General features: G+C 44.2%; 1 protein-coding gene across 3 annotated transcripts in view; it reads right to left on the bottom strand.

Annotated features, from left to right (window-relative positions):
• LOC117157739 (putative receptor-type tyrosine-protein phosphatase mosPTP-1) overlaps positions 1–19,031 on the bottom strand; it is a 419,058-nt gene extending 400,027 nt beyond the window's left edge. For 2 of the 3 annotated variants that reach the window (XM_033336000.2, XM_033336001.2), the window contains exon 1: positions 18,289–19,030. In XM_033336000.2, the coding sequence (XP_033191891.1) occupies positions 18,289–18,373 (85 nt within the window). In that variant the 5' untranslated portion in view covers positions 18,374–19,030. Of the gene's footprint in view, positions 1–18,288 lie in introns of all 3 variants that reach the window. The other variant, XM_033336003.2, reaches the window with a different exon arrangement.
• Positions 19,032–19,431: the final 400 nt, after the last annotated feature.

Raw genomic sequence — 19,431 nt, 5'->3', positions numbered from 1 at the left:
TGTCTGCCTCCTAGCTTTCGATTACATTTCATTTCAGTCTTCTCGCTGACGACTTATATGTGCAATGACTCGCAAAAGTATTCCAACGCCATTTTTTACGGATATGTTATCAGCGTTGTACGAAACTTTAGATGTGACACGTTCATCGCGATGATATCGGTAAGATTTGCAACTAGTCCGAAAATGTATACCACAGGTATTTATCACAAATATACGCTTATCGTTAGCGTAGAAAAATTAATATATTCTGATTTACTAATATAGGAAATAATTAACCGTTCCGATACTTTGACGATGTTTGCAAAGTGTATGATTGCAACAGATACTTTGCAACTTTTAGATACATCTTCAGATTCGTCCCAAATTTGATCGATATAATCGTGATAGTCGTGTCTCGTTACGATGCCAATGAAATTTCACATGTTCCGTACAATATTATATATTCAGAAAAAAAGTTTCCATAATTGTTTCAATGCTTTCACTGTGCACTTTCTGTACTATTAAAATATTTGACGATTCACCAAGCGGAAAAGAAAGGATAACACGGAAGAGAGAAAAGGGTAAAAAATAAAAGAAAGTAAACGCATTGTTTCAATCCGCTAAATGGACATGGGAAAACTGATTCGCGTAGGTAATAAGATATTCGAGGGGAAATTTTTGTTGACTCTCCCTGCCGAATATCCACCCGGAGCGCATTATACGTTCTCCACCGAATTTATACAGCCCTCTTCTCTCCCTACATTCGTCGATTCGTTTTTATTCCTGTAGCTGCGCGTAATTTTCGACGAGAGAATGGCCCGCAGAGTGCCTTATTCCAGTCTGATCGTCGTGACCAGAATCGCGTAGTTGAAGCCCGTGGACCAGAGAGGGATCACGAGCCAGAGATCGATCATCGTTGACATCTCTCTTGTCCGTTGTCGAACTCTATTCTCGAAGGATCGTCAGGTGCAAGCGTGACTAATGGACGTTCACCGAACGAAACGATCATGTATACGAGGCGATTAAAAGCGATCGCCGGAGGACAACGCGCGCGCGTTTCGTTGGAAATTAGATCGCTAATTGCCGCGGGGAGAGAGAAGGGCGACGATTATCGAGTTTATTACGTGCTGGAATTCTTCATACCAGCGTCCGGGAATCGCTGATCGAAATCGCGAATTCCGTACTTTCGATGACTGGGAAGCGTTAATTGTCTCTTCGATTCTCGTGCGATGACCAAAGGGCGCGTGATCGATCGCTTTATCGAAACGTCCCCGATTTACTGCACGCGTAAAGTTCTTTCGCCGGCACTGGCAAAATATTTTCCACCCTCGCGGCCACGAATAAATGTGTAATTTTCAATTCTATCTAACGTCAGAAGCTTTCTGTAAACGTTGCTGCGCACGTTTTCCTTTTAAACGTAATTCTTATTTCTCGTACTAAACTCTCGCACGCGATTCTCTACCTCCGTTCTCTCTCTCTCTCTCTCTCTCTCTTTCTCTCGCGTTGGCATTCTTGCATGGCACGAGCCATTCAACTTTAAGAAAGCTCACCCTATAAACGTAGGTATACACGTATTCGTAGGAATGCCACTTAGTTTCTCTGATATACACATCCATTCCTGGAATCCTTATTTTCTAAACATCGCTCTTAAATTTCGCCTTAAAAGCTCGCGCAGCTTCCACGCTAGCTTCTATTAGTTCGTATCATGCGCATGCACCGATGCGACGGAAATTGCTTATTTTTATTATTACCCATCGCTGCGGCGCTATTGCGTTTTCTCGTTTACCGAAACGGGTGAAGTATCCGTTGGCGGAGAGACGGATCGAGGTAACGCTCGTATTCAGGAATTCCTCTGAATTTCGACTTTATTCAGAGACGCTCGGAGTTGTCTCTCGAAAAGTTTCGCCGGTAATTTGCCGCGTCGCGAATTTCGCGATGTTCAAACACCGCGTTTTGATTGCCCATAAAGTTGCTTCGCGTTCTTGGTAATGGTTTATTTCGCCTCGTAAAAAATCTATCGCGACGGAGAAAGATGATAAGCGAACCGTCGATCGTTTCACCGAAAACCTGTTCCGACATTTTTCGCCGATCGTGCCGCTGTTCGTTTGACAAACAAAAATGGGAACGTCAAGTAATTTTTTTCGAACAATACGTTCCAACATGGTTCTAGCGGACGTCCGTTCCTTTTTCCTTTTTTTTTTTTTTTTTTGGTCTTTTCAATTTTTGCATCGCGCAGCATTGGAAGTAGGAAGTCGTGCGTCAGCTGAATGAATAACACGGGTTAATAGCCCTAGGTACTCGGTATTTCGTATCCACATAAATTAACTATTCCATCGGGATGAGATTTTTTTTTTTTTTTTTGGTCGAATTCATGTAGCGAAACAAATCACTCGTGTAATCGAATTATCGAGAAATCAATGGCTATGATAAACACGTATGCATTTATGTATGCGTTTAATCATTCCCATCGACCGTGCCAAGAATCTTGCGTTGTAAACGATATTACACGTCGTTGGTTCAGTCGCGAAATTCCAAAGGGAAAATACTAACGAACTAGTTGTTAGAATCCAAATACGGTAGAAGCGTGATTATCATCGATCAACATCGATCACCGAGACGATCGATTATCGGAATATGGATTAACGGAAAATTTAATCGCTGATGAGAATTATTGAAAGGTACGATAGATATATTGCTATTCATAAGATTTTGTATCTTTCTATAAATACCTTAATATAAATAAATGTTTACAAGTATTATGCAATGATCTTGTATATGTATAATGATTAGTTGGGGAAAATAATAGGTCTCTAAATTCCAGAAAATGACGGAGCTCTAATAAATACCCAAGACCATCGAAAAGGGAAGAAACACTCATTCCATAGATATATTGGACGGTCTCGGTGGCCGTTGGCTCGCGGCGAGATCCGTCAATGAGAGACGGTTTCGCCTTTTCATCGGTCGCTTTGTGCATCATTAAATAGCACTCGTCTCGTCAGAAATTCCCAGCGTTTCGATCGCGAATACCTGCGATCTTGAGATGCAATTTAGGCACGAGATTTCTTTTTCTCGCTTGCGCCCGTTTCCTAGTTGGAAAGCCGCTTCCGCTCCGTCTTCTCCACATGAAATATTTCCTTCGTCGTCCATGCAAATTACCGCGGAGAACGGCCAGCGGTGAGATATGAATCGTTATTAAAGTAGGAAAAACACGAGGGCGAAACAGATGCAGCGTACGAGAGAGTGAGAAAGAGATGGCAGTCCGGCGAAAGGGAGAGGAAAAAGTGGGGTGAAGAGGGGAAAAAAGCTGAGAGAGAAGCTCGGTGTTATCGGCTGTTTCGTGACTCGCGAAACATCCCCGTCGACCGATATACGCGGTTTTTTTCTTAAGCGACGCAAAAATCGCACGAACGCGCGATGTCTGCGCGAGAGGGCTTTGTTGCGATTGTCCGGGGTACAACGACCGTTTGATTAAAAAGAGATTCGTCGTGGTGAATCGTCGAACGGTGAACACGCGGCTTTGTGCACCTCGTATTCGTCAGGATTACAGTCATATGCGGCGCGAGAACTTGGCAAACACGTCTGTCAAAACGCTTTTTTTTGCCACTTTTTATTGAACCACCAGAGCAGGGGCAGCAGCAGAAATGTGGTGGCGATGGTAGCGTTGCAATTGGCGAGCACGACGATGCACCTCCAGCCATAACCTTCCACAACCCACCCACCACAGCGATCCTTCGCCCATCGCCAGCCACCCCTTGCTATCAGCTAGCCTCAATCTCGACTCGTTCCCGCTACCGATCCGACCGAAACATTTCGATTCCGCTGAGAGTTGGGAAATCGCCGCACTCGGAAATTTAACAGTCTCGTAAAACCTCCGACCATCGTGCACCACGAGATTCTCGAGCCACGGCGGAACGAGTTGCGTTCGAACATTATGTTATACTCGTGTTTAAGTACATTTTATAGTGTCGGATGCGGCTATAGCGATCGAGGTGGCTTTACGATTGACGCGCGGAAGTTCGTAAACCACGCCGGTCTGCCATCTATTTACGGTAGATTCACCTTGCAAAAGTAGATTCGCGACTTTCGCCAACCTTCCTCGTAACAGTCACGCTCTTTAAACCGTGAGAGAAGAGTTGAAAAGTTTCGAGAAATTCCCGTCGACTCTCCTTCTGCCTCGTGTCCGACAAACGAAGAGAAGACCGTAATTAATTATCGAAGTCGATGTCTCTGGAATTTCAATGAAACGCAAGGATAGCCAACTGCTCCGTGTAATTAATGAGCAGGGCCTGTTGACACTAAGAGCCGGTTGCCGCTCCTCGCGATCGCATCGACGCGAAAGAAACAAGGCGGATATTTACGTTGGTTAGCTCGTCCGTATGCGTCGCGACGCGCTGCCTATCAATGTAGAGAGACACGATAGGTGTAAAAGATAAGCCGTGCTAGCCAACTGCGAAGCAAGAAAATTCTTGTCCAGCTGAGTAGTCACGTTACATCGCGTGTCTCCCAGGTCTAATAGATCCATCGCGCGGCTTTCTACGAGGCTACGTGTGTATGTCGGGAAATTTTATTATACGTCCAAGTGGGTTACCTGACGTCTTTTGGTACTGTCGCGATATCACGCGAGTGGCGTAAACAAACGGGTGCGAAACTGACTTTACGTCGTAATAGAGAATAAGATAGAGCCAGAGCAAATTGCGAGAACAACTTGAACGAGATCTCGGGCCGGCTCGAGGTACAATGCGCTTCGCCTTTTCCCACGCGAACAGAAAGTGGGTTCGAGCGCAGCGGAATGCGGATCGCGCGAGTTACAGACTTGAAACCAATTAGCGCATGCGTTTTTTCTTCCTGTCTCGAACGTTTCCCCTATCTGGTTCGTTCCGTGTCTTTTTTCTTTCCGTTTCTTTTCCACCCTTTTCTTTCCTACCATTCACTCGTTTGAATGTTTCGATAACGAGAGTTCTAGTCGAGTATCGTTCTAAACGCGTTCTAAACGCGTTCTAAACGAGCGAAACGGGAAGGGAAAAGAGAACGCGACTCAACCACGTGTGACATCGAATCGTTGTATCTCTCGCTGTGATATTTTAATTGCTAAAATTGTTAGTCTAATGGTAGGAAAAAGAGGGAAAAGACGAGAGTTCGTCTCCGCGTGTACCCGCGAGCGCCGCGTCGTGTACGTGAAAATTCAAACTCGGGAATTGGAAAAGGTAGCGGGGAAAACGATGTGCGAACGATTCATTATCGAACACGACTCGCCTTTAGTAATTAGCATGGGCGGGTTTGATTACGAATCCTTGCGCGCTGGAAATTGGGTAAATATTTTCGATGGCGCAGCATGAAATAACAATTCAATAAACTGTAACGCGCGTGTATCGTATTGAAAAATATTGAATCGTACGGCTCTGGGTTAATACACTGCAAGGTAGCGTGCAATAAAAAATTATATGTAGTCAGAAGTCACGAGAGGATGGCGCATTTGTAATTTAAATAACTGCAACAATTACAATACCAGTGCGCTCGAATATTCCATGAAACTCGAGACGCATTCGGCTCGCGGCTGGGAACGAAGTACATCGCGCAACTAAATGAATCGTTACCTATCGCGATTAATTGCGATCCTTCAAATTTTTAGGCCGATATAAAAATTGGCCGGCGCTGATTAAAATCTTTCGCACCAGCAGATGTAATCAAATCAATTTAGAACGCTTCGTTAGTGTTTAAGCCCGTTCTTTGTTTTTCCAGCCGTATAAATCATAATGTCGATCAACATGTTTCTCCGTTCTGTTGTTTCTCTTCTTCCGATCTAATTGAACCTAGCGAATCAACTTTTCCAGCGTATTACTCTATACTCTGGAGTGGATGGAAAATTAAACGAGAGAGAAAGGTACAGCTTTGTTTCGTTCGATGAAAACACGGTAATTAAGTTCGGTTCTCGGTCGAAGTATTTGGTCATCTTTTTTAGATTCACCTGGGAGTGGCTGACTGATTAAAAAAATTTGGCTCGCATGAATGTTACTTGATGGGACCTAACTAATAACAGCTTTGAGGCGGAGGTTCGATAATGATGGCCGAGCACAGACGCGTAGGGAGCTTATTGTTAGAGGGAAAATTTTTCTTTGATCATTTTTTTAGAGAGTAAAACGTCGGACCAGAGACAACCTGAACACGAGCTCTCTGACAAAAATATTAATTAGAACGAAGTACACACAAGACAAACCGAAATACACCTATACCTACACGTATTACTTCGTAACGACTGGAGCACGTCGAGTATTTTATGAAAAGCGTCGAAGAGAAAGGCAATGAAGTAATCGATAATCGATGAGTTCGGTCTGGGCCGCCTGACGGACAACGAAAATAATAATAAAATAATAAAGAAAATAATTAAAAAAAAAGAAGAAGAAACGAAGAGATATTAAAAATAACGAAGCACCAAGTTTGAGGTTGCGAGATCACCCTTCTACTGGTTTTTCTTTTTACCCAAGGATTTGGATTTGAACTCTCGTTCCAGGAAGTTTCGCTTGACTTTCCTGAATCAACGAAGACAAGATGATCTATAAACTCGCCTCGAAACGAACTTTCCTAAGACAGTCTGCGATTATCGATCTCGAGACGAATCAAAGTTCGACTTCCCGGAGAAGTGGTTGAAAACAGAAGAGTCAACGCGATTTTTTCAATCGTTTAATCGCTTCGAAAATTCGAAACTCATGAAAATGTGTGTGAAAGTAGCGTTACCGATTGTTATCGGTCGGAAGCGTTCTCGTTCGTGTTCCAAATAGGAAAGCTTCCCCGGGGTATCTTTTAAACCCGCTGGCGGTCTGCGATTTTCTAGAGAGACTCGTACTTTCGGCTTTTTCAGGTCCGACTTTCGATGACTTGTCTACGATAGGCAAAGTTTCCATTGTGGCTGCTCGTGGCCACAGTTCCCCTTCCTCTACACCCTTCCCTTCCTCTCACAGCATGCGTTGCAAGACTATTTCGGGGTATTATGATCGCCGAAAGCTTGCATCCTAGTGTTCTGGTACAACCATTGCTCTTCGGATGAAATATTAGACATCGTGAGAGAGGAAGTGAAAACGCTCCATCACGACATTGTTGTTCAACGATCTGCTATATCCTACATAATAAGACTTTATACCTTTCGATTCGTGTTAACGACTGATTTTAATCTTCTCGTTACATAGAGTTGATTAACGTGTCTCTTAGAAGAGATCATGCACGTATGTAGAATGATTTTCCTGATTGTTTTCTTAAGTAATTGATTTAAATGGTAGAGTACGTAAATCTTGTACTTAAGTTAGTTTCTGGTTCTAGCTTTCTTTCTTTTCTTTTTTGTTTGATCCATTTTTTCGTTAGGAATAGGCGATTATGGAATACATATTATTCTAAAGTATCGTTATGTATATAAACGATATTACTACATTTATCTTTGTACTATTATTCTATTATTATTGCATTAGGTCGCATAAATAAGAGAAAAGAGCGGCAAGGGATGAAGAACTAAAGCTTTGTAACCCATTAGAGAATCTATCAAGAACTGACATATCTCTGACAAATCAATATAAAATTGAAATATCGATATACTTCAGATACTATTTCATTGAAATCGAGAGGAACAGAGTTTGTCACCCGGTATCGAGAGACTAAACGTAGGATAAATCCGCTATATAATATCGTACTTTTTATCCTACATATTTTCAAAACACGTTTCACGAATGAACATTAGCAACTGACGAGATTCGCGATGAATCTACCGACCATGTAACTGGACACGTGGTTTAAGCCAACTTTTCTGGTCGAGCTACTCGAACTCGGACATGCTATTAAGAAAATGTATTTCGCTTCGCTACCAATCTCTAATGGCGCCATTCAGTCTATCCGCTTATCCAACCTCAAAGTCAGCGGAAATGTTTTTATTCTACGTCATGTGCCACTCGAAAAATCAGCCAAACTTCGAATACGTGTTTTCACGAGGTCAATGAATCGCGTCAAAACACACGTGGTAGCACTGACTGAGGAGCAAATTGACGATGTTTATACTAGTTATACTGGGAGCAGAAACCGCGAATCCATGGCTGGTTCAATTACAGTAGCTAGAGGGAAACGGGATGAAACACGGATTGTCACGCTGTAAATAACAAGGACGTTATCATTGTTCCTCGTCGAAGGTGTTCCCGCGTTATGGCGTGAGCTACGATGGTCTTCGTGATAATTGTAGAGTTACAAGTAGCCGTATCTAGTGAACGAGGTAAAACAGATGACGCCGCGCAGCTGTAAAATTGTTCCGCGTCTGGTTTCCACGGTAGAAACAACGAATAGCCCGGATCCAACGAAAAGAGAAAAATAAAGGGGGCAGGGGGCGGGAAACGTGCTACGTGTAACTAGAACGACGTTTCAATAAACTTCGATAATCAACGATCATTCCACGATGAACGGAGTAAAGAAAGAAAGAAAGAGGAGAGAGTGGAAAAAGAGGGAAAACAACGTGCGTGTAAATCAGAAAGGACGAGGTCCGATTTCGAGCTGCAGAAATGATTTGTACGTTTCGTGTTCGCTGTTCCGAATAAAATGTTACAGAAACCACTGTCAGCAACGGAATGTACATCAATTTCGCTTCCCGTCCCCGCGTCCTTCCTTTTCGTCCTCCCTCCTCTTCTCCCGAATGGAAATTTCCCCGCGTAAATCGTCGACGAAAACTTCTAAACGAATAACGAGCAGAACTAACGAAGAGTGGACTTCCGTGGAACCGCAAAAAGTCAAAGAAGAACCGGCAGCACCATTTCGTCGGTCCTTAACGAGAGAAAATTGCGACGTTCGCCCCGGATCCTTACTTTTGCGCGTCTATTTTAAATTTTAGTGGGACAGAAAATAGAAAGAAATCGAAGCTATTTGTTTCGTAATGTTAATCTAACTTTTTGGCTACGAGAAACGATGGTCGGTATTAAGTGACGTTTTTCGTCACCGCAAGCACAACTTGCAGATGGAAGAAGCTCGTTCGGGTGCGCCCATGTTTTGTCGCGTTACCACGCGCTCGTCTGTGTTAATGGGAATTCCACCGAATGTCGAATTCTGAATGTAAATTAGTCTGCGTCGCGTTGTCCGTAGACGTTTGTAAAGTGTGCAAATCAATGGCAGGGAAGTTGGCCAAGAAAGTTCTTGCCACACACACCGACAAAAGTAACACGAACGGCGCGAAATGATATTAGGACGAGTACGAATACGATAAATTCACGGCCAAGCCGCGATTGATTGGGCCGATCGAGCGTAGTGGCTACGCGGCAGCGGAACTTTCAATCGGCGCTTCAAAATTCGTGAGGATGATCGAACACGAAGGAGGATCGTCCCAAAGCGAAGTCGAACAAACGTTTCTCTAAAACTTTACCATCCAGCCTTCAACCGATTCTCAGTGTAAAAACAATCGTTATCAAACGATCTCCATTGAAAGCTATTTATAATCCAAACGATCTGCCGCAGTAGGCAAAATTCCATCTACCCGTGGTAAAAAAAGAAAAGAAGGAAAAATAAAGACAAAAAATGGATGGATCGAATGGAAGATCGGGAACGATATCGCGTTCTGTCGATACCAGTGACGCCTTGTAAAACGATGCAGCGGAGTTGGCGTCTATTGATCAAATGATCACAATGGGATCACAATAGGAATATGGCGGCCGATGCCGATACTACGCGCTCCACCGATTCGATTTCTCCGTGTGTAAATGGGACCGCGAAGCAGTCTCTGAAAAGATGAGCCAGCGGCCCATACACGCGTCCATGTAAACGCGGGCATATTCGCGAGCACGTGAAACCAAGCCTGGTCCGTGCATATCAGTCTGAGCAAAAAGCCAAGCTTACCGGTACGCGCCGCGATCCGTCTGCAGATCAATATACGCACGTCGATACGGTAACCACAAATCGATACTTCACTGTCACAAGCCATGACATACATATTTCGCCCATTACCAACTCATTTCCATCCTGTTCTCTCCGCGGCCTGGCCATCTGGTGTTTCTCTATTTTTCCCGGCGTGCGGACATTTTCGCTTTCCAACTTTTACCGTTTCGCACCCCTCTGCAGTTACGTTACCCAGTCGACGCTCGGAACTTCCTCTATCTTGCTTCGACGAGTTTTCCACTACCGTTGCCAACCCGTCGTCAGTCGGCCTCTGCTTTCCTTCACCGAGTTTCACCCCTACTCTCGCATTTTACCCTACCATACGCGGCCGCATCTAATCGCCCTCGAGAAATTCAATTTCGGCGATACTGATGACTAGCCTAACTCTCTCGCCCTTCTATCTGCTTGTGCAGACGCACCGGCAACCGGCGCTGAGTCGTGGCCTCTTCTCCTTCTCCTTTTCCTCCTCCTTCTCCTCCTCCTCCTCCTTCTCTCAGCGTTTCCTCGGGTTTCCTCTCTGCTTTCGATTCCAAGACGTAGGATCGATGTATCCACGTTCCGGGATACCTTCCTCTTCACGGAAACGCGATGAGCTTCCGAGCAACTTTGATCTGGATTCTTTCCTCGTGATCGAACTTGAGTTATGATCCTACGATACATTTTTGGTGGAAGCTGGCTGGCACCTTTACCGTCGCGTTTCCTCGTGATACGCCATTACGTTGGACAAATGTTTGACGAGCGACGTTTCGAATAATCGTCCCGATTCTACAGTGTCGAAATTTTTAGGACGGACGGAATAGATTGTCCTTGGTTACGTTGACAGCTCCGGTACGTATCAATGATGTCAGATTGATTTATCATTTTGAACATCTTTCTCATCTTGTTAGTCGTTTCTGGCTTCGCTTTGATCGTTCGATCTTTTTGCTCCAGCGCCTTCGAATAGAAACTGATTGGTGTTTTTGAACGAAAGGTATGCTCGCAGTCTACGAACTGCGTGAATCAACCGATTGTTTTTAGAATATTTCGTACCTTGGATATTGTTTCCGAGTTGTAGGTCACTACGTAGGAATTCTTGAACTCTAGTGTTTACCTTTTATGAAACAATTGCTCCCGTTTTTCCCATATACGTATAAACTGATTGACGTTCCCTAGCAAGAGGCGTGCTCGTGAGCCATCAGTTGCGCGTTATTGTAACAACCCACCATGCTATCGTTCTCCATCAGTTGGGAAAGTCTCGGTAACTGTGCAAAGTATGCTGCGCCAGGATCCATAATTTGTCTTTCGCGACAGTGAGCTTGTTAAATGTGAACGAATGTCACAAAATCTCACTCGACAATTTTCACCGTTTCGAGTTTATTTTCGCGACTGTCCAACTTCAGCCAGTGAACACTAGTTTTCAGACCGACCTCTGTTGAGGTTTTAATTAGAATAATAATAATAATCAGTTTTTAGTCGTATTTGGTCACCAAATTCCGAGTGACAACTGAACAATCGATTCTGCTAGACAAAAGCGAGCCTACTGCATAAAAGTATAGTTTCGCGACAAAGTTGACGTTGATTATGTATAATTATTAAAATTATTACTCGCGCGAAAAGCGATCGCTTTTGTTCGCTTTGAATACGCTTCTACGTAACGCTCGAATACACCTTGTGGCATGGAACGTTTCATGAATCTCAGGCTCCTTACGGTTCTACTTGCTTCGTACTAAGTACTTACTAGTGTTAGGCCAAAATCTAATGATTCCTGTTAACCATGTGTGCGTACGCGTGCGAGGAGAGGGTATTAACGCTAGTATCGAGATTAGACACGTACGTAATTACACGTGCGTTGCTCATTTTGGCAGTTGGCGTCGTTTACGAACGAGCCTGCTTATCTGCCGGGTGATTCGCGCTACCTTCGCACGAAGCGTCTGAACGTTAATTCAATAGTACGCAATCGATTCCGTTGAGCGCATAAATACTTGACGATCTTGATGATGTACTCTTCGTTATTATTGAAACGAAGTTGATAAGCCAAAAATAGCAGAGATACGTTTTCCGAAGAATTCGGAGATGACAAACCCCACATCCTGTTAATAACAAGATCACGGTACGCCCTCCCTAAATCCGGCCATCCCGGTTTTTCCTGGTCGAATTCTTGCGGTATATATACATACATATATATACATATATATGTACCCACACACGCGTAATCCCATGCATTAACTCGGCATCATTAAGTGCACGAACGAACACATCTAACTGTGAACCCGAGTCAGTTCTACACGAGCACACAGAGAGTCAGGTGTGCGCATTCTTCGTATGCACAGCCGTTTTACGAACACGAACGCGTGCACACAAACAGGAGCACGTTCGCACACGTTTACACGCGCATACCTTAGGTCTAATTCAGAGGGCGCGTACCGCTATCTCCGGAATGCGACCTTTCTTCCTGTACGGTTCATTTACCCCATTCGTACGTACCGAATCGCGAGGACGTTACATTCAGCGGGATATTCACTGGTAAGTGTTCATTAAACCGTCCGTTCTGTCGGGTGTTAATAATAGCGACAGATATATCTACACGAAATATATACATATATATATATCGCGTAGCACCTGAAGAAGGTGAGAAACATTAGATCGGCAAGGGGAGTTGCAAGTAGGTCAGAGGGTCCACTCGTAACATGGCGTGCCATTTTTCAGGGAACACGTACGTATTTTCACGACGTATATGCGGCTCGGGGCCGTGGATAAAGTACGTTTCATGGTTCTCCAGAGATTCACAATTGATCGGTAACCGGTATGTCATTAAAGTCAAACCACTTGAACCAGATTTGTTACGCAAAAGTTCTCGGTGTATGTGTGCAATGTATATACCTCTGAGCAAGCTTTTCATCCCTCATCTCTTTACGAATTACGTACATACCAACACTTCCGCCCACTGTCCATGTACACTTATTCGTATTGCATGTACTCTACGGCGAAAGATCTACAGACGCGTGCTTTAAATTTAGCGCCCTATGCGAACGTGTTAAAGATGGTGACGAGATCAGCGACTATGGAAATATTGGCAGAAAAGAAGTAGGTAACGGATAACGGAGACGACTTTAGAAACGCGTTAATGAGACGTATTTTGACCACGGTGTATCTCCAGCATAAGTAGGACCTTCGCGATAATTAACACGCGAACGTTCCACCAGCCACTTCCGTTATTTGACGTATATGCACACGTGTATTCCGTGCCGGGTTCGTGTCGCTAAATGCATACCTGGCGCCTCGATGATTTTCAGGATAAAGACGTATCGCCATATTAACGTCACGCTGCATGACACCGTTTACCTTTGGACCTTTTCTCAGTGCCGCGAAACACGAATCGCAGTTACACGTCGAGACCAGTTAAGAAAGACACGAGAATTAGCACGTACAAATTAGATTGTCAAATCTACGCGATACTATCCATTTTATTAACGAGATAATCTGTTGACGGTATTTGAGGCGGAAAAATAAAAAGGAGGGCGCTAATGCGTTGAAAACGAGTTAGACTGTTCATATGTATAAGATCGTGTTCTCGTTGGGGAAAGAAAAGGTCGAGTAACTTTTCTCCTTCACGCCATAAGTGCACCAAGGATAAAGAGGAAGTTGATGTTTCGAGTCTCCATTATACGAAATATCAAAAGCACGATCTTTATCTTCGAACAGGGATACGATCCTCAATGGAAGTTCCTGTTTCCCCAGAATTGCTCATACTTGTAATATAACAGCGATAAACAAGCATTTTATATTCAACTACGGTTCGCTTGTTTAAAACACTTTGCACGGAGAAGTGGAATAAAACGTGTTGCCAATAAGAGTTAATGTCCCTCCGATCTCTTGCCAAGTCGTTCTCAAAGCCGCGATAAAGTTTTCCTGACGGTTCTTATGGTACTCTAGCAAACGTTTACCCGAATGGTCCCTCGAAGAGATGGGTAATTTATTTATTAGGATTTTATATCCCGCGCAAGTACATCTTCATGGGATGGAACTAAAATTCTCGAAAACGATTTTCATTCCCATCGACGAAGAAAGTTGCGATCAACTTCCGCGAACTGAGCATAATAGTTCCGCAGGTATTGATTCATAGTGCGTCACACGTAAGACACAACTGCACCCTCTCATGACTGTGTCCTCCTATATCCGGCTCGATGACATAGTCGATAACGCTTAGTGTCTTGTCCGATGGAGCAGGCTAATGTGACCCGAGCATTACGAGCGATATCAAGATCTATGAATTACTCGTTAATCTACGATAAATCATCGGCTGCTTCGATATTCGTGTTTCGAGATTCTTAGGGAACCTTAACTTTCGCGCGACCAATAGCTCGACCGCAGCTACAAATTGAAAAATGTGCGCCTTATGTCTTACATCTTAGTACGATGGCTGTTGGAAAACGAACTGGATATACGTAAGCGTATCCCTTTCGAAGCTCTCGTTTCGAAAGTAACGCGTCTACAGATAGTTGAAGCCAGCCGGTTTCCTTTTCCACGTCCGTGTGTAAGCCGGGAGAACAAAACGGTACGACGCGACGCGCGTCTCCTCGAATGACGCCCGAATCGATTGCCGGATTTAAGTCTGTAGAATATAGTCCGTTCGTTCTCCCTCGAGTACGTTTACTATTCCGGCCTACTGCGATTCCCTCCGGCGACGGAGACGTATTTACAACTCGTTGTAGTATCTCGTCCTCGTTCTGTTACAGATGAAAACAGTGTCTCGAGTACGTCGATGAGATATCGAAAATATTTTATCCGGTATCGATGATCGATGGCGACGTAGTATTTGCATAAAGCTCGATATACGAGACAGCATAGATACAATCCTTTTCTGTTAGAATCGCGAGAGTATAGATAAAACTATAGTTCGATTAAAAAGATAACAAATTGGAAGGCAGGAAGCATCGACATTTTTTTTCTTTTTTTGTTTTTTTTTTAAAACTGTTCATGCGTTTTCATGTACTGTTCTATACTTGGAAATTCACGGATGAACGGATGACACGCGACACGAACGAATCGAATATGATCGGAGAACTGTTCCATGACGTTCGTCCACCATCGATTCGTAGCCGATGCACGATGTCGCACCGTAATACAATAATGATTTTCGTGGATTTGTGAATATTACACCATCGATCGGTTCGATAGTCGAATGGCCACGGAGTTTATCCGCGCGAGCGATCGAGCACGGCAAAAAGTTACTGTATTTTAATAACCCGGTTTATCTGACCGAATCGAGTGCGTTCCCAGAAGATTAATGCGTCAGGGGAAGAACGCAACGATTATCGATTCGACCTGGTTTGCTCTCGAGCCGAGACTTCTTCGTCGAACTTTACTTTCCCGCTTTACTATTCATACATTGATTATCGTGTAAAAATACGGCTATCTTTCAGAACTTCAGCGGGCGCACACTTTCGCACATAGAGCCCTTCGGGTCGTGCAAATTGAAAATTCTTTATTCATGAAAATACGAGAGAAATCGCGACGAAGGGAGAAGAAGGAAAAGATACGGGAAAAAGTTACTATTCTTTCGAATTACAACCTTTGAAGTCGATACTAAAAACGTGTAATAAAGAAATTAGACGTTTCGTCTCGAATTAGCATCTACTTCGTCCTACGTTTGGCAACGTTCGAGCAAAGTCGAATGTGTGAAATCGGTCGTGACAAGTGAAATTCGCGAAACGTTGGAACGTAGATGCGGTGGCAGGAATGCATTTGATCGTAAAAAGACAAAGAACGAACGTGTGAATGCATCGGATGTCGCGTGCATTAATAATTGCACATTCTATATACATTAGTTCCGCGTCCCTTGCTTAAATAAAATTTAATACCTACGAACGGCTCTCGTACGCCGTTCATGCTAATTTATGTTAATTTCATTTCCCAGACTATGAATCCAGGCTAAATTGTATTTTAATCGAAACATACTTTCAATTCTTCTGCTCGTAGACTTCAGAACTGGAATCAAGTTGGCGACGTTTACGGCGTCACCTCGATGGAAATTGTTTCAACTTGAGCGACAGATATATCGCTGTTTCGGTAAATCTATCGCTTGCTCTATTAGATAATACAAGAGTTGGTTTGCATAGAATTAACCGAGAGACTTGCCACTATTATATTTATCGCTAAACTTGCCTCTACGTTTGAGTAAATAATTCTATCCACCTTTTTCATTTTAACTTTCTCTGTTTGTCTGCTCCTTCAATTTGATAATAATAAAACTTTAAGCGACTTAGGCAACTATAAACAAGCCAAGTTTTATTTCGTAAGACAGGTTAAAATGAAGAATAATGTTTGCAGAATTGCTGTAAAAGAGAAGAAAGGATAAAGCTATTGTCTTATAATATGGGAATTTTTCTTAACACGCGCACGATGTGGTAAACGATTGGCGGAGATATGGTCGGTGTTGCGGTATATCGTCCCACGGAACGGGCAACAGGCATTTAGAAGCATACGAAACGCGGTTCACCGCGGTTACTAATTAATTTCGAGCGGTAAGCTGGCGATTAACTCGGCGGTAATATGATCTCGTACCCACGCAACCAACGCCTACGGATTGACAAATATGCTCGATCAGGTGAACGCAATGCTGTCGCGAAAAGTTAAGCGGTAGTTAGTGACTCTAAAGGCTCTGGATATGGGAGCAAGCGCGTGCACTAGGGCCAGAAATAATAGTAGATTATCAAGGCCCTGGATTCAATGAGAGTAGCTTCGATAACAATTTCGATAGTTTCACCGTGGACAAGCCACGTAAAATTTAATTATCGTTTATTAATTTCGCCTTCGAAGAGAAATGTCCTTTGCCCGAATATTCTGTTACGAAATTATTTTATGCAAACGTAGTACGATCCACGTGTTTCAAACAAAAATTTGTTCAGACTTCCGTTCGAAACTTCTCGCGCTTTGGAGGATTCAAACGTGTTACGTACATTACGGTTAGCTTTATCAGATGCGAGACGAGGCATTACCGCTGATGAGGTTACGGTTACCCTTTGTTCGAGCTACCTATATTCGCATAGCGGATCGTTCATCATAAGCGCAGTTAGAACCAAAGATATAGTTATACTAAGAATCGAAAGTTATGATAAATGATTGATCATTCGTAGCCGTAGTCGAAGATAAAACGATCCAGAGGATCAAAGAGAATCTTCCGTTGAATTTTATCAAGCGTTCCTTCGCCAGTCGAACGTCGTCTTTGGAAAACTACAGCGAAAGAAAAAATCCGCACGACGGAAATAAAGCGTGAATACGAACGCGAACGACTGGCGTTTCTCGAGCACGTTTTCACGTTTGGACAAAAGGTAGCTTTTTATTTACGTTCAACGTTCGCTCTCTTATTTCGCAGGCGGCGCCACCGCTAACAGTGAATTACACGCGCAATACGATGCCACTCTTTTGTGGCGCGAAGAATGTGCCGGAAGTAATCCATAAAAAATGCTACGTGTTCAATTTAACCATGGCCGTGTACACGTTGCCGAAGTCATTGACTAGCGGGCGCCGGCTTTTGTGCCTTGTACAAGCCAATGAAAAGGTTAAAGTAATTTCGAGTCGCGTTTCATGCAACAACGTCGTCCCTGCTCTCTGATGCGTTTATACCATGTGTGCACCACCGCCGCATTTTCTCGTCCGTCTTTTCGAACAGGGCCTTGCGTGAGTCACCGTGAAAAAATCCCTGTGGAACGCGGCGTTGCGGACGCCGAACCTCAGTTTTGGACGCGTCTCCAATTATCGGAAAAACTTGGTGACAAGCCAGCTCAAGTTTACCCACGGATTGAACGTAACAATATAGCCAAGCCGTTATTGTTGTTGTAATACAACAATATCAGTTTCAAGGATAGCTGGTCGATAAAGCGGTTTTAAACTCGATCAATGTTGTACTGGGTTTCGTGTAGTCGTGAGAAAAATCCACAGAAGAGAAACGGTTTAAAACAAAACGGTTAATTATCCATAAAAACGCGGGTCATTCGTCGCAGGGAATTTTTCAGGAACGTTGAAACCCAAAGCTCGCGAGAGCTCGGGTTCGTTCGGGGATTGAAATTAGTTTCTCGCTTGCATAAAGGGAAAGTGTAATTTGCAAAAAGTAATTAAAAAGCTTGGCGCGAGCGAACGATTTCGCGGATAACTGTGTCACAAAGGCGTCTCCCGTTTCTTTGTAACGCGAACACCGCAATCCTTTCACGGAAACGGGATAGAAAAGGGCGACCGCGCTGTACGACACGTATACTCGATAACAAGGACGACTCGACGAAGGACAAGGTATTTCGAACATAACGTAATCGCATGTCAGAAATTTGTGCCTCAAGCCATCGGATTATCATGCGGTGAATCCTTCTGGCGCACCGCGAACGGTAGAGGCGTCAGAGGCACAGAGAAATAAAAAGTAATATATAGAACGAACGTGCGAGTACTCACCGAAAATACCGCCAACAGCCGCTGCCTTGAAGACGACCCATAACGAGTAGGTGTAGATAATCCGTCCTCGCAGCCACCAATCCATGGTGTTCGCGACCTTCGTCTGGCCTGTTGTACGCGGCCCGTCGTTGACCTTAATCTAATTCGATCAACGTTGATACCGGATACGAGATTTCGATGTATTCTCGAGTCCGTCCGTTTTCCCTCGAACCGCACAGAACTCGATTCAGAACAGTCTCTATTCCCTTCTTCTCGTGAAGAACGAACGGAACAATCGGGGGAATCATCGAGGAAACCGCGTTGTTTGTTCACGATCGTGGCCGCACCTATTATACACTCGCGAGCTCGCGATCTCGAGACGGATCATCACGCGCGAACAAAGCGAGCCGCCAAAGCTCGCATAAAATAATCGACAACGGTTTAACGTGACACGATGTCAACCCGATACGCTGCTATACAGGAAGTTTCTTTATACTTCTGGTTAAACGTGTAGCGACAACGACGACTATCGAACACGAAACAGCAGGAGCACGCAATCCCCGGCGGAATGCGTGTTTCCGGGGCCCGAGCCAGCGGAGCGCCGACTATCCAGAAAAGATCGAGTTTAACCTTCTCTAACGACACGCACCGAACAATACACACTCTGTTTATATCGGATATTGTTGCATGGGAGAACGCGCGCGCACACACACCACCGCCGTTGTATATGTTGTCCGAATCGCGATCGGTCAAATACTAACGGTGAACACTCCGTGTTGACTCGACTTCTCCCACCCACCCTCCCGCCCTTCCATCCCCGGGCACACTATCCTGAGTTTTTCTCTCTGTCAACGTTTGTCGTGGCCACTGTTCGGCCACTACTCGTTCGCGTTTTCGTTTCTCTGGATAATCGTTTTCCTCTGACTCCAGCTCTTCTTCCTCCTCCTGCTCCTCTGCCTCCTCCACCACCAACTTTTAGTGCCGCTCCTCCTGCTTCTTCCTCTTTTTCTCTAATAGTGCCAACGTCCTCGATATCTTATCGGTAGGGCAGGGTGGCGTGGCACAGGACCGGACCTTTTACAGGAAACGACGTTCGCTCCGCTATTTCTAGAGCGAGCGGGACAACCCGACCGATGCATGGTTGGCGTGCACCGGTCACCGAGC

The sequence above is a fragment of the Bombus vancouverensis genome, chromosome 6 (genome assembly GCF_051014615.1).
Source record: "Bombus vancouverensis nearcticus chromosome 6, iyBomVanc1_principal, whole genome shotgun sequence".
Lineage (NCBI taxonomy): Eukaryota > Metazoa > Arthropoda > Insecta > Hymenoptera > Apidae > Bombus > Bombus vancouverensis.
This window is presented reverse-complemented; position numbering and strand designations above follow the sequence as displayed.